The sequence below is a fragment of the Centroberyx affinis genome, unplaced genomic scaffold (assembly GCF_046629955.1).
Source record: "Centroberyx affinis isolate AG114_WGS23_722 - 3 ecotype Tasmania unplaced genomic scaffold, CSIRO-AGI_Caff_v1 ptg001484l_1, whole genome shotgun sequence".
Taxonomy (NCBI): domain Eukaryota; kingdom Metazoa; phylum Chordata; class Actinopteri; order Beryciformes; family Berycidae; genus Centroberyx; species Centroberyx affinis.
The window spans coordinates 82,000-95,983 of NW_027279951.1; the positions used below are offsets into that span (position 1 = coordinate 82,000).

Consider the following 13,984-nt stretch of genomic DNA (forward strand, 5'->3'; position numbering starts at 1 on the left):
GGAGTCAATGACAGTTTCTCACATTCAGACCAATATCTTCTTTTCTGCGAGAGGCCTATTTAATTTAGGAAAAACAGGATCATATTTGAGGTCTTGGTAAGCTATGGATGGAGACATGGGATCCACATGTGTCTTAAAATTTGTAAAAAACAACTTTGTTTGGCAGGTGCTCCTGTTTCATGCATGCATAGTATGGTGAAATGTGATATCAGTGGTGATATTCTTCATTAATTATACTATAATAATTATTATAAATATGACAATATATAATCCGTTTTAATCATTGTGTAATTTTAGACAGTTGTACAAATCCCGCCCCTCCGCATTTCCACTTTGGCCGACAAAAGTTTCGATATAAGTTGGAATAGCATGTGTGGTATCTTTCCTCCTCCAGTATCTTTGGCCCAACTTTGAAAGCATCCACTTATTCTCTGAGGGTTGTTGAAAATCATCCTGGTAAATCTAGGAAATCACTTTCTGATGTAGAAAACAAGGCAGGTTGAGGGAAATGGGGTACACCAAAATGTAACTTATAGCACTTCATCACAAAGTAACTGCTGAAATTCATTGAACATCACAAATTGATTATATCTAACAGTGTGAGAGTATCCTAGGGTGGACTTTTCCTTTAAAATGCTCTGTATTTGAACTTTTTTCCTTTCTTCTAAAGGCAACAATCAAGGCATGCAGAAGATGACTGTTCTTTCCTCACAATATCTGAAGTCCTTTTCCCAAAAGATTCTCTAGAAGCTCTAGGTTAGTTTGAAAACACTTTACTTTTTTCCCTCTATGATGTGGGAGTTTATGGCGAATGATGAAACTCTAAGTTACAATAGGCAATTGCTCTAAATCACAAAACAGATTGCACATAGGCCTAACTATGGTCATCCATTCATTGTTTCCTATGTGAAGAAAGTGCTGGCATGCAGCCTCTGGAGGACCTGTTGGCCAAACTGGAGTTTGAGAATGAGCTGAACCGTGTGTGCTGCCATCAAGACTCAGAAATGGAGTTTGAGTCCCCATCAACACTTGCCAAGGCAGGCAGAATGGAGAGCTTAACTGAGGAGAGTTTTGACACAGGAGTTTATTCTGGTGGGGAACATGTGGTAATAGAGATTGTTTTACAGATGGAGCAGGAATATGATCTTTCCATCTATTTTGACTAATATGCCACTCCACATTCCAAGTGGAGCAAACAAAGTCACGCTAACAGAGTGAGCAGTAGCCTTGGTAAGGCTCATCATCTAACTGAATGCAAAAATAGCATTATAATCTTGAATATTTTAAAAGAATAATTTATTAGCCTTATCTGCAGTAGTTTTACTGTTTGCAGATGGCCTATGCTGCAGCCTGTCCCTCTCAGGTTTGTTCACATAATACAAATCTTTAAGAGTTATACTGTGTAAATTGTTTTTGTTCAGCTCTCAAGTACGATTGAATGTTCCAATTATGGTTTTGCATGGTTAAGAGAGTGTGTTATGAAACAATAGCTTTGGCATCTATTAAATTGCTATCATTAATGTAGACAAAAGACAGTGACATTAAATGTCAGAAAAACTTTATTTCTTCTCTTGCAGTGTACCCCACCAATATATTTGTGATACCAGTAATACACAGTGTTAGGGTCAGTCTTTTACATTTTCATCAGAAACTCCCCTCACAAAAAGGTTTCAAGGAGTGTCTTCATTGAGTAAATAGGCTGAACAACCACAGTGTATTGCAATGGAAATCCTGGTCTAACTATTTAGGAGACCTTGAATGGACTTTGATATTCACTGAGAAGGGGGGAAACATGGTAAAATACCCAAAGCAAATGTGTGACTAGTGATTAACTTAAGAAAGGTCCTGATTGGCTACAGGCTCTTCATAATTCTTATCTTCTAGAACCACTCAGGGTGGCGTTGTAGGACACTTTACTTGACCCTGTTGAGCAGCTCTTTAATATCTGCCTCAATGTCACTGGTGAGGAACTTCCTGCTGTAGCGCTTGTACGGCTCCCCATCAGGACTGATCAGGAACTTCTCAAAGTTCCAGGAGATGTCGTTCCTATTGACAGGACTCCATATGATGAACTTGGGATCGCTCATTAGAGCCATGGCATCGTCAGAGGGGAATGGCAGCTTCTCCTTCAGATAGACAAACAAGGGGTGGGCATCCTTTCCGTTCACATCCACCTTTTCAAGGAGCTGGAACTTTGGTTCAAAGCTGTTCCCTGGACGGATGTACTTCAGAGACTTCAGGATTTCATCATTCTTGCAATTCTCCTGTTCTCAAAGAAATCAGTCAATGAACAGAAACATTTAAATGCATTAAGGGGCTGGCAATTTGACATCACAGGTTATGAGGTGTTTTTATATAAACTCACAAAATTAGGTTTATAGCCTGCCATAATAGCCTGGTCTGTTCTTCACAAAACCAGTTTAGCATATAGGCCTCCTTCAAATAATGTATGTAATAATGTATTTGCATAATGTTGATTACATTCATCCCAAACATAGAATGAATTAAATTAGAAATGGGTATTTTCCATATCGGTATTTTCCTATTCCTATTCCTGTATTTTCCTATTCCTATTCCTGTGCTGTTACAGTAGCTTATATCTGCATAGCCTCTATCACAAATGAATGTCACCAACATGCACAAATAAATTTTTGGCTATTTTTTGTTTTTTATATTTTGAATAATAGTTACTGAATATTCTGAATATGTACGATGCAACTTTTCACAGAGGGAAATAGGCCACAGTATGCCAGCTAGTTTTGAACATGGGCATGTAACTAAGAGGTTAGGCCTACCTGATGTCCAAACTGATTGCAGGGCACACCCAGAATAACAAGTCCTTGCCCGGAGTAGCGGGAGTGCAGCTCGTTCATCTGTGTGTAATCCCTTGTCGTTGTTCCTCAGAGTGACGCCACATTCTCAATGAGAACAACCTTTCCCTGCAGGGCAGAGAACAGGAGCGGCTCTCCGGACAGCAGCTTGGCGGACAGCTCGTAAAACCTTTTCACATTCCCAGCCATTGCGACGAGTGCGAGTTGAATTCGACCAACTTTTAGTCAGACTGTAATAGTTTGTCTTATCTGTACTCAACCAGTCCCGTGTCGACAAACCAACAAGTCCAACCCTCACTTTATCTATGGGGCGGACCAGAGGTAAAGCCACAACCCAAGTGTTTCTTATTTATTTATTTATTTAAAAAAAAAAAAATGTTATAAATTGTGAATTAAAAAAAAAATGTACACGCAAATGTTTAGCATATCAATAAGATTCCAATCACAAAGAGGATTTATCAGACTTCACTATATTCTCTGTGACAATTAACTGTCACCCCAGGAATATAAGAGGCGAGCATGAAATCATATTCCACTATTTCATAATCAAGGAAGTAGTCACCATAACCGTCTACCATTCATAAGCCATTTGCCACAAGATGTTGAAATAAAATCAGTTACAAACGATGACATAATACTGTAATTACTATATTTTTTTTATACCAATTGTAGCAATTTCGATAGCTTGACACACACAAGTCTCACGGAGCTGTCTCTAGGTCTATAAGGAAGCGCTGTCTGTTTTTTTTTTTTTAAGGAACTTTATTGCCACTTCTATTTATTACAATACAATCGAGGCCCAGTGCCATCTATTGTACTTGCTTTAAAACATTAACTTTATTGTCTCACATCACTGACAAACATGTCATTAGCTAAAATGTACAGTCTTGGGCTAAAAGGACAGCCTTGACCTTTCTGTACGTCTAACTCAGTTATGTCGTGGTTTAACCCAACACCACCAAGATGACTTTATAGCAGGAAGCGCTGAAGGTGCGTTTGATTTGTGTCAACCATAGGCAATGCTGAGCGCAAAGAAGCAGAAAATGCCGGCATGAGAGCTCGATGGTGAACATGTTTAACCCCACCACGACCTCTACCCTACAGTAAAACTATATTATTAAAAAGCAAAATATGTTTAATATAGATTGCTGCCGAAGAGCTAATGTTTTATTTGTTTACTTGAAATAAAATGCACCGATATGCCTCGCTGCATCTATGCTGCCGCACACCGCAACTTCAAGAAGAAGAAGAAGAAGAATGAACCCCCTTGGCCGGCACAGATGGTATCTTCCAGGAAGTGCTTGTAAAAGTTCACAATGTAAACCCTCCAAAAGCCAAGTCCAAACAATCACGGATAAATGCCAACTGAGGAAGCAACAACAACACTTTTAATCCACTTTAGACTGCTAGCTTGCTAAAAACAAGCTAGCCCGTAGCCTGCCTAACCCGCCAGTCAGTCACAGACAGCCAGTCAGTCAGTCATGCCAGACTGGGTATGTTTGTGTGTAATCATTCTCCTGCTGTTGAGTCTTCTTACAATAGCTGGCTTTATTGTGTACTCGGGACTCCTGTCAGAGATTAACATACAGACTGGCTCTCCTCCCATCAAGAACGTCACGTTCGCCTACAAATTGAAAGAGGAACCATACAGAAACTGCGGGCAACTTTTTAAGGAGTGTCGCAGTGTTGGACCCAAGCTTTCATGCATTGGGGTGTTTTATGATGATCCTAAAAAGGTAAAACATCCATGGCACACCCTCTCACTGTTAGTCTTATTTTACTCGTGTAATTTTTCAGTTTGATCCACTATTTGGCCCGGGTCTACTGATGTAAGTTATGTAATCGACCGCTAGATGGAGACAACGCCATGCGCTCAAAACGAGTCAAGTGGTTTAAGATTGATTTCTCACATCTCATCAGGTTCTTAGTTGACATTTGTTATTACATTATTCGGTTTTAGAATTTTGTGTTCATTCAGATGAAATATTATTTTTTTCTCAGTGTGAATGGTAAGGTATGGCATTCCCATTTCTGCTCCCTCTACATTTAGGCTACACTCTAGGCTATTTTGGGGTCACTTTTGTCATAGATTGTGTTTGTTTTCCCTCGAGCAATAGCACATCTGGAGAGGGTGTGGTGTGTTTTCTGGATCCAGATGTCAGGGAACACTATCCAACTGAATGATGAGGTTACTAGTTAAGGTCTTGAGATGTATTCCCACACCAAAGCACAAGAACTTGAGGTCAAGGGTCATTGGGCAAGCTTCCAACACTGACCTTTCTCTGGGAATATGACTGAAGCTGTTGTGGTCCCCCCGTGTTGCCCCACCCATGCTAAATCACAATCACATGCTAAACCACGCTAAAACATGATCACTATTGCTGGATCTCTCTGTGAGGTGTTTTCTTGAATTCCCAGATGCTCTCTGTGTGAACCCCTCAGTCCCAAAATCTTGTTATCTGCTAGCAGCAGGAACAAATCTCCTCTGTTTGATCTGTCTTCCTGATACCTAATCCTGCACACTCTCTCGGGTCTCCAAAACCATGTGGTGCAAGTTCCCATATTTTAAAGGGAATCCAACATGAGTTGTTTTTCCATAGGTATCATGGCTCTACCTAAACAAAACAAGAAGGAATGGAACAGAGAAAGGCACCTTGAAACAGTTAAGCAGTATAGTTGTAGCACTGTAGAGGTCTAGAGGTTCAGGTGACAAGGGTGGAAAGTGGGGGCCAGAAAGATTTGATCTTTAGAAACATGCATCCACTACAGTAGATGAGCTAATATTGAATCCAGACTATTTAGCTGACTGCCATGCCCGCAACAAATTGTGTCCGTCTAGCTTCAAGGCATAGCTTACATATCAGACACACTATAAAATACAACCGTTTGCAATAATTCACTATGTCTGAATTGCGCTGATGTCTACCTCATCCAGAGCTGGCGTTCAATTGCATTGTCCTCGGTGGCACTGCTTAAGCCTGCCATAGCCTGGTGCATAACAACCTGATGGAATGTAACCAGAGTTCAATGATGAACTCTTCCAGCTCTTCTTCAAAACCCTTTTGTTACGCCCATCCTCTTTTTCCCAAGCCTGCAATTAGGCTAGCCGTGGGTCCTAGTTCTTCAGCGCACAGTCACAGCCAAGTCCTGATCTAAGTTAAAATAATTGGCGTAATGATCTCAGCTCATTAGTGTCCAAGCCTCAGGATGCCATCCAGTCCCCAAGTCAGAAGCCCCAGAGAGCGCTCTGAGATAGAGGAACTGGTATTTGGTGTCTAAATAGTGAGGCAATGTCCATTGATATTTGTAGTGAGAAGGATTTTCAAAAGCACAACTGTCAGAGGATAAGCGTCAGTGTGGCTAGCCTCATCCTCTGTCCTCAGATTTCTCACTTTAATCACTTCCTCTGGAGAAACAAAAGACCTCAACAAGGACTTTAGTTGGTCCTGAGATGGTTGCCATGGATACAGGGCTGGAGCAGCTCTGCCTTTTCCTTCAAACAGCTAACATATATTCTGGGCCCCACTCACTAAACCCTCCTCCTCCACAGCCTCTTTACAGTTTCAAAGGCTGGGGGTTTCTCTCACCTAATGTGCCCAGTTCCACCTCTGCTCCCCGGCCCTCCTCCTCTCTCCCTCTTCCCTCTGCCTCCCGCTTTGACAATCATCAGAAGGAGGGAGAATCAGGATGATCATCACGGATGAATCAGATAGGATGTGAACATCAAGTTTGTCAGAAAACTGTCTCACTATCTCGAAGTGAGTGATCAGGGTCAGTGTTTGTGGTCCTTGAGACATGGATTGTCAAAATGAAAATCTCATTGACAACAAGTGGAATGGTGGAGGAGATGGAATGACACATCTGTCTGCATGTTTGGGTCATAGTCATACACCGAAAGCTGTGGAAATAGCAGCTGGAGGAAGGGCAGGTCAGGGTATATCAGTCCAACTAGCAGTCTTTGTGGTGACGGATGAAATGGAGAAAAAATATGTCTAATACTTCCCTTCCCGAAAGTCTTAGCAAAACATTTGTAATATAGCCCTCACTGAATCTGAGCACAGATGGAAAGTACTTTGTATGCTGGTGAAGATATGTCTCTCACTATGCCCTCACCCAGGCCAATTCAACAGACCCCTCAAAAGACGAAGAAGAAGAGGCTCCCTCCCGTTGAATTTCTGAACTTTTTAGCTGCCGGAGTATTGAAGAGACATTAAAAGACAGCATACTGTGACAGGTATCCTGAAGAGTGAGGAGAGGCAAAACAAAGAGTGTGGATAGTGGGCAGAGGGCCGTGCTGCTAGCTGTGGCTCTTTGTTCTGGACTCCCTACTCAGAACCCTGTGATAATTAATAAATCCACTTGGCAGAGACTTGCCACTGTGAATCCCCCCCAAAAATGTGACAAAAATATCCTCATGTCAAGTCATTCCAAAATTGATTTCGTAGTTCTGAAGACGTGACTCTTCTCTTGGCTCTGGTGACAATCACTATTCATTTTGAGTGGTAAATAGATGTAAGGCTCGTTTAGGGAATCGTGCACAACTGAGTGAGAGTGTCTCTCTGCGGGCTTCATATTCGCATTCCCCTATCAGGATCCAGAACATTTTGGCAATCAGGCTTACTGAAGACTGGGTGTGGTTCCTGTCTCATTACTGCGAAAGATCCGAGTGATGACACCATCTGCATCTAAGAAGTGTTCAGCCAGGAGGGAAGCAGGACTGTTTGTCACCTCATGCTGTGTAAACAACTACATACACCCCCTGTTGATGAAGAGTCTTGGAACAGCAGAGAACTAGAATCCATTAGAAGAGGCTTGTCAACAATGTCACCACATGGCCGGAAAGTCAGTATTATTGGGACCAGAATTATTTTTTCAGAGCTGCCTCCATTCAAGCATCAAGGAGACAGAATAGAAAAAGAAAGAAATGTATATGAATTAAACTTGTAAACTGGGGAAGTGCTGTGGCCTAGAATGCTGGTCCCAAGTCAGCCCAATGAGTTGTTTACTTCCCCAAAACCTGATTCAATCTGAGAATGGTCTACCTGGGGATAGAACAGGAATCTGAAAGTAGGGAGAAAAAACAAAATCTAAAAAAAAAAAGAAAGTTTAGTCTATAGAGTATTGTTTTCCCGTGTGGCAGAGATAACTAATGCAACGGTCCTGATCCCCGACCCTGAAAACGAGCCTGTGTCTAACAGTACATATCGGCTGTGGATAGAGCATCGCTCAGAGTTGGGGATTGTTTCCGTCCCACTTAGCTTTGGATAACTTGCTGAATGTTGCAGATTGGACGGTGCCTTGTCTCTTTGGGATGTTTTCTTTTAGTCTTCTGGGACAGACAAAACAAAGACACATAAGCTAGTAATTAGAGCAGATATGCAACAGAAATGTATACTGAAGAGGTAATATATCTGGGTGCAAAATACTTTAATAATAATACTGAATTGTTTTTTTGGGTTGAGAATCAGGCTTTTTAGACTTTGTGGCTGAAATGTTTTGCGATGCCGGCTGCTTGCTCGATGCACTGTCCTCCATTATTGAGCAGTTGAAAATGCATGGAAGTGTTGCCAACACTCTTCAAAGCAAATTAGGTGATGGTTGCTCAAAAAGCAGCTAGAAGTTGCCAGATGACGTCATATGCTAAATTGCATATGATTATTTGCTACACCGATCCTGTGCTCCCCCTGCTCTTAGTTGAGGAGGGGGCGACAATGTGTCTGGAAGTGCTTTGAATTGGACAAGCAAGTAGCGCAAATGTCCGTACATCAGCCTCAGCTGTGTCGATTCCCTGCCAAATGTTTTAGGAGTCAACATATCACCATTTTCCCCAATGGTCTGAAAAAGTAGTCAGATTTGTTGCTAGTTGCTTTTGAGCAATAAAGTCACTGGTGAATGTCTCGAAATTCTAATGGGTGGGGAACTTTTTTCCCCCCCAAAACAGAGTAGGTTACAGGCCAGATAGTGAGTTTTGAAAGCTGGAAATCTAAATACGTGGCAGCGTCATTTTTGAGCCATTGGTATTGATCAACCACTCTGTCGTTCCCACTATATGCATTATAGTCATTTGGTGCTATGGGGCAGTAAAAACATCACTCACTATTTGAGTTGCATTTTTGTTGACAAATTTACTAAAATAGCCTTGAAACCACCTTTTATGGCATGGAATATCAACCAACATAAAGTAACACAAAGCTTAGAGATAAGGCTTAAGGCTATAACCAATGGTAAATTATTTAAATGAAGCAAAATATCTTTCTCTTTCAAGTAGTGCGTTGAACACGAGTCAACTTAATTATTAGAAAATAGGCTAAAGCAAAAGATAGAAAATTAACATTACTTCTCAAAACATTTTAATAGAATAATTTAATTTAATTGAATATTTGACAGTAAACAAAATGATTTTTTTAAATTTTCATTCATCAAGGTAAGAATTGATGAAAACACATGCAATGCCTGTACTGTATGTATGTATGAGCTGCCCTGTGCAACCACAGTCTTTTAATGTTGGCTGCATGCAGTTGGGAGTTAAATGCCTTGCACAATGGCACAATAGTTGCTCAGGGAGAGTTTTCCTAATTCACTTGACCTGCTGAGATACCAACAACCTCCCTGTCACAAGCCTGCTTGAAAATGCACTTTATGGACAACTGAAGCATGCATTCTCTCAATAAATGTGCCCATCCTAGGCTCATCAAAAAATTGTTATGTATGTAGTTTACTAGCCAACGCTCACCTCATTATTCTTTCCCAACCAACTTTTTTTGTTGCTTAACTGTCATAGACTCTCAATAGGGAACCTCAAGAGGCTTTTCTTGAGAGATTAGTTGTGTGTTAATAATTAATTAATTCATCTGCCATCACCAGACAAAGCTTAGGTCTGAAAATTATGCAGATTGCCCACCTCTCACAGGGTATGTGTGTGTGTGTGTGTGTGGTTGTATGACTCCCGGTGATGAAAAATTGCTCTGCATTGCACTGTGACCTCCACACCGCTACCCTTTGTGCTGGACTTGAGCGATGAGGAAGAGAGAGAAAGCAGGCATTCCCAGAGGCCTTGGCTGTGTCTGAAGCACGGCATCGATAGGCTTATGAACACACTGGGCCATTCCAGCTTATTTACAATATGAGCCTTCATTTGCCAAACAGCTGAAAAACAATAAGGGAGCATGCTGTGGAAAACTAACCCTGAATATGACCCCTGTCTTCCCTGAAGACGCGCTAAGGGGAGGATATGAGAGCGGACTACATCAGGAAATAAAGATTTGTTGCTCAGCTCAGCACAGTGCAGAGAAAGTATTGAAAGTCCCATGAGCATTCATTTGTATGAAGTGTCTCCGTTTTCTTCTTTTTAATGGGCACCAGGATGCCCAGAATGGAGGAAGGAGCAGTAATGGCTGTGCTGCCAAATGCTCCAATTAGTGCTCAGATTAATGAGAATATTTTTCTTTAACACTGGCACCTATCTGATCGCAAAAGATATCTTCTTTTGCTTATCATTCCATTGTTTTTGTACGCACTACTCATTAAATTGCCTTGCATTACACACCCCAGTCTTTATGACTCATCAGTCTTTAGAGACAGGTACTTTGGAAATGCAGTTGATGGTAGTTTTTTTTTTTCAGAGGTTGGTATTTTTGTTTTGTTCTTCAGGGAGATTGAGTGGCATAAGGAAAGAGGATAGATAAGACTTGTGTTTTTGAGCAGCTAATTGCTGCAGTGAACATTAGGAGTTGGTCTGGAATGGCTGCAGAGCATTGTAATAGAGAGTTTATCTGTCAGCACTGCAGTTGTCATGGAGGGAACTCTGTATCATTATGGCAGTTGGAATCACTATAATGAGAAGGAAAAGGGGAGGGTCAGAAATGCTGGAAAGACAATTGAGTGTGAGCACATGATAAGGTAGTGCATTTAGTTAGAGGATTTTCAGTGGTAAGTGGCAGGCAACATAACACTAATGGCGCTGAGGAAGCTGAGCAAAAGGAGAAAATATGCAAAAAAAAATCTGTCACGTTCTCACATCTCTTCAGAAGTTAATTTGCACACTTAAACATAGCCAGCAGTCTCAGTGCAACTGCAGTTCCAAAACAGACTCAACATACAGGTTTTCTGTGATCTATCTCTCTCTCTCTCTCTCTCTCTCTCTCTCTCTCTCTCTCTCTCTCTCTCTCTCTCTCTCTCTCTCTCTCTCTCTCTCTCTCTGTCTCTGTGTCTCTCCCTATCTCTCTCTCTGTCTCTCTGTCTATCTGTCTCTCTGTCTATCTGTCTAGGTGCTGGGGCAACGGTGTCGCTGTGCTGTGGGCAGTATTCTGGGCGAGGGAGAAAGCAAGCCCAGCGAGGAGCTGCTAAAGCGCTATGAGAAGTCTGGCTTTAATGTCTTCTCCTTTCCAGAAGTCACACATGTGGTCACCGCCTCCTTCCCCCACAGGACGCTTCTCTCTATTCTCCTGGGAGTAAGAAGAGTCTACCCACGGCTAAATCACTACATCAAGGTATTATACTCTTTGGACTCCTTGACACCATTCTCAATCCCCTGACTTCAGTTGTATCTCACTACACATAATTCCCAAACTCTAGAATTCCCAAAGTGTCTTAATCCCAATCAAACAAATACAAGGGGAAATGAACAAGGAATTAATCACTTGTCCCATGACCTTAGAGTCATATCAAAAAGCATCTTGGCTGCACTTTCATTCAGCATACAAAGTACCACTAAAACACTTCATAGGACACAGCATACAGGAAAGAGGGGATATGGTGAGTTTGCAACATTTCCGATTTGTTTTTGATTCATTCTGTTCCTGGCCATCTCCAAAACGTTTTCCATTTTAAAATACGAGTGCTTCTGAATGTCTTTTCAAAAACTCAACAGATTGATCTTGATGTTGGAAATAGGAATAGGGGGAATGAATAACCATCATGAGCCACAGCCTATATGTTTTTTTTTTAGTGGAAGATGAAAGGGAGGAAGGCAGGAAAGGGAATGTGTGAGTGTGAGTGAATCATTGCTAAATTTGAAGTGGGCTTACGTCAAGGAGAAACAAAGACGTGATCAATATCTAACCTTGTGATCTTCACATGCATAGTTATACGCAGACGGTATGAATGTTAAAATTTCTTTTGTGAAAAGCTGAAGTCAAATCCCTTCTTTACACCTCTCTACGCCTTCTTTATCCAACCCTCGGAAGGTGGGGAGGTGGTGTGGAGGGTGGTGTGTGTGGGGAGGGGGGGGGGGGTGGAGTAGTACAGCAGGAAAAGAGATAAGGATGGGAAGGAGATGGAGACATTGAGGGAACTGCAAGAGGAAAGGCAAAGTGAACAAAAAGGACTTGGACTGAGAGAGAAAAAGAGAACGACCCAAGCTCCTTTTAGCACTCTGTGATAAATGTTCTCACTGAGTGCTGCTCGAGGGATGCTGGGAAAGTGAGTCATTGTGGTGAGCAGAGAGTTTTGTTGATATAGTTTAATTATGCAGCGTGATAGCACAGGTGGCAACACCGTGGGTAGTCTCAGACGCTCTGCTTCTGCTGGAGGAAAATGTGTGTGCTTGATCTGTGGATGGGACAACCATCTGCTTAGACACTGCTTAAACCTGGCTCCGCTCCAGTGGCACTTAACCTATCTGAGAGGTCGGCTTAAATAGCCCTCAAACCAGACATCAGTCTCCTTCACTTATAATATCTTTTTGTACTCGCTACAGATATTTTACTGTTTTTCTCACTCTTGGTGCTCATCAGCTGTAGTAAAAAATGACACACAAGTATTTATCAAGGGGGTTTCTAGTTTTCATGATTGTAAAGGTCCATATTATGGATGTACTTTTTCATTGTATAATTACCAAACTTTCAATCAAAATACGTAACAGATGATTAGAAGATGGGAATATTTGTAGAATCAGGCAATGAACAACAACTACAGTTTAATATTTGATGCATTGGTGCGTTAGTCCACACTTGATATATGGGATTTAACTGTTAAAGGTAACCCATATAGGATTTTCTTAAAATATATAGTCATTATGTTAATTGTAATAATTGCCATTGCTGCTATATTTTATAGTTCATGTGGGTTGCTTTCTTTTGGCATCCATTATTGCCCCTCCCAGCCATATTTGATATGTAACTACTGAAGTCTACCAAAAGCATATCTTTGGGGCTTCTGTTTGTGGTGGTGGTCATTTTTTGTGTGTCAATCAACACATTTTAACATGATATTGATGAGAGGATCCTACATATAACCTCTTTTGTGGAGACAAAATTCTTTCTTTGTTGGTAGCATGTAGCGTGTTCCAAGTCATTTTGATTCTGTGATTTTATCTATAAAATACATTGCTGGAGTGATTTGTTGTGCAGATAAACAGGCTAAGTTGCCACAGTGATTTTGATGATTATTTCCATCCACATTCAAACAAGTGTTTTGAAGACTGTTGACCTTAGATTAAAATCTCTCCTTTGTACTACAAATTCCAAATATCTGTCTCATGTCCACACTGACTCCTCTGGCAGAAGACAGGCCTAGAAGGCAGAATGTATTTGTTTCCTCCGCCAAGGAGGTTATGTTTTCCTGTCTGTCAGCAGGATATCTCAAAAATGTGCGAATGCATGTCCATGAAATTTGGTGGAGAGATAGGCCTTCAGCCAAGGAACAATTGATTAGGTTTTGGTGGTGATTCGGATCTGGGATTTCTGCCATCAGACGATACTTGTTTTTTAGCCATGACTATGAAACTAACAGAGAGAGAGTTGATTCCACATTCTATGGGTGTGCTTACAGGGTTGAGAAATCAATTCCACTTAAAATCTAAGTGATAGGAATGATGTCTGTGGGTGTAACAACAAGTTTGAAAGTTGTTCTGTGTTGGCTGAGGTTCTGCAGCTGTTTTTCCTCTGACTCTTCAGTATATTTGCAAAATCCAGTGGTACTGTAATGTGGTATTTCATTATTGGAAGAGAGCCATTAAATTGTTTAATACAGCTGTGTGTTCTTGAAGATCTGTGCAATAGGGACATTGTTGAGCCACCTTTGTCCTGAAAAATCTCACTCACATAGAGTCCTCACTGTTGCTTGCAATATCAAATAATTCTGTAAATTCCTGCAGATTAATGCATCACAGCATTCAAGCATTGCCCTCTGAAGGAATAGAAGGAATCCTAATA

The 13,984-nt window shown here is 41.2% G+C and overlaps 2 protein-coding genes across 3 annotated transcripts in view; one reads left to right on the top strand and one right to left on the bottom strand.

Moving 5' to 3' along the window:
* Positions 1-1,541: 1,541 nt before the first annotated feature.
* Positions 1,542-3,194, bottom strand: gpx1a (glutathione peroxidase 1a). The gene is made up of 2 exons (XM_071526965.1): positions 2,796-3,194; positions 1,542-2,264 (listed from the first exon to the last, which is right to left on the bottom strand). Exons 1-2 carry the CDS (start codon positions 3,018-3,020, stop codon positions 1,914-1,916), a joined length of 576 nt encoding a protein of 191 aa, XP_071383066.1. The 5' UTR covers positions 3,021-3,194; the 3' UTR covers positions 1,542-1,913.
* Positions 3,195-4,188: 994 nt separating this feature from the next.
* Positions 4,189-13,984, top strand: part of LOC139650329 (testis-expressed protein 264 homolog) — a 36,131-nt gene continuing 26,335 nt past the window's right edge. For both annotated transcript variants that reach the window (XM_071526964.1, XM_071526963.1), the window contains exons 1-2: positions 4,189-4,567; positions 11,099-11,320. In XM_071526964.1, coding sequence (XP_071383065.1) covers positions 4,313-4,567; positions 11,099-11,320 — 477 coding nt within the window. In that variant the 5' untranslated portion in view covers positions 4,189-4,312. The remainder of the gene's footprint in view (positions 4,568-11,098; positions 11,321-13,984) is intronic.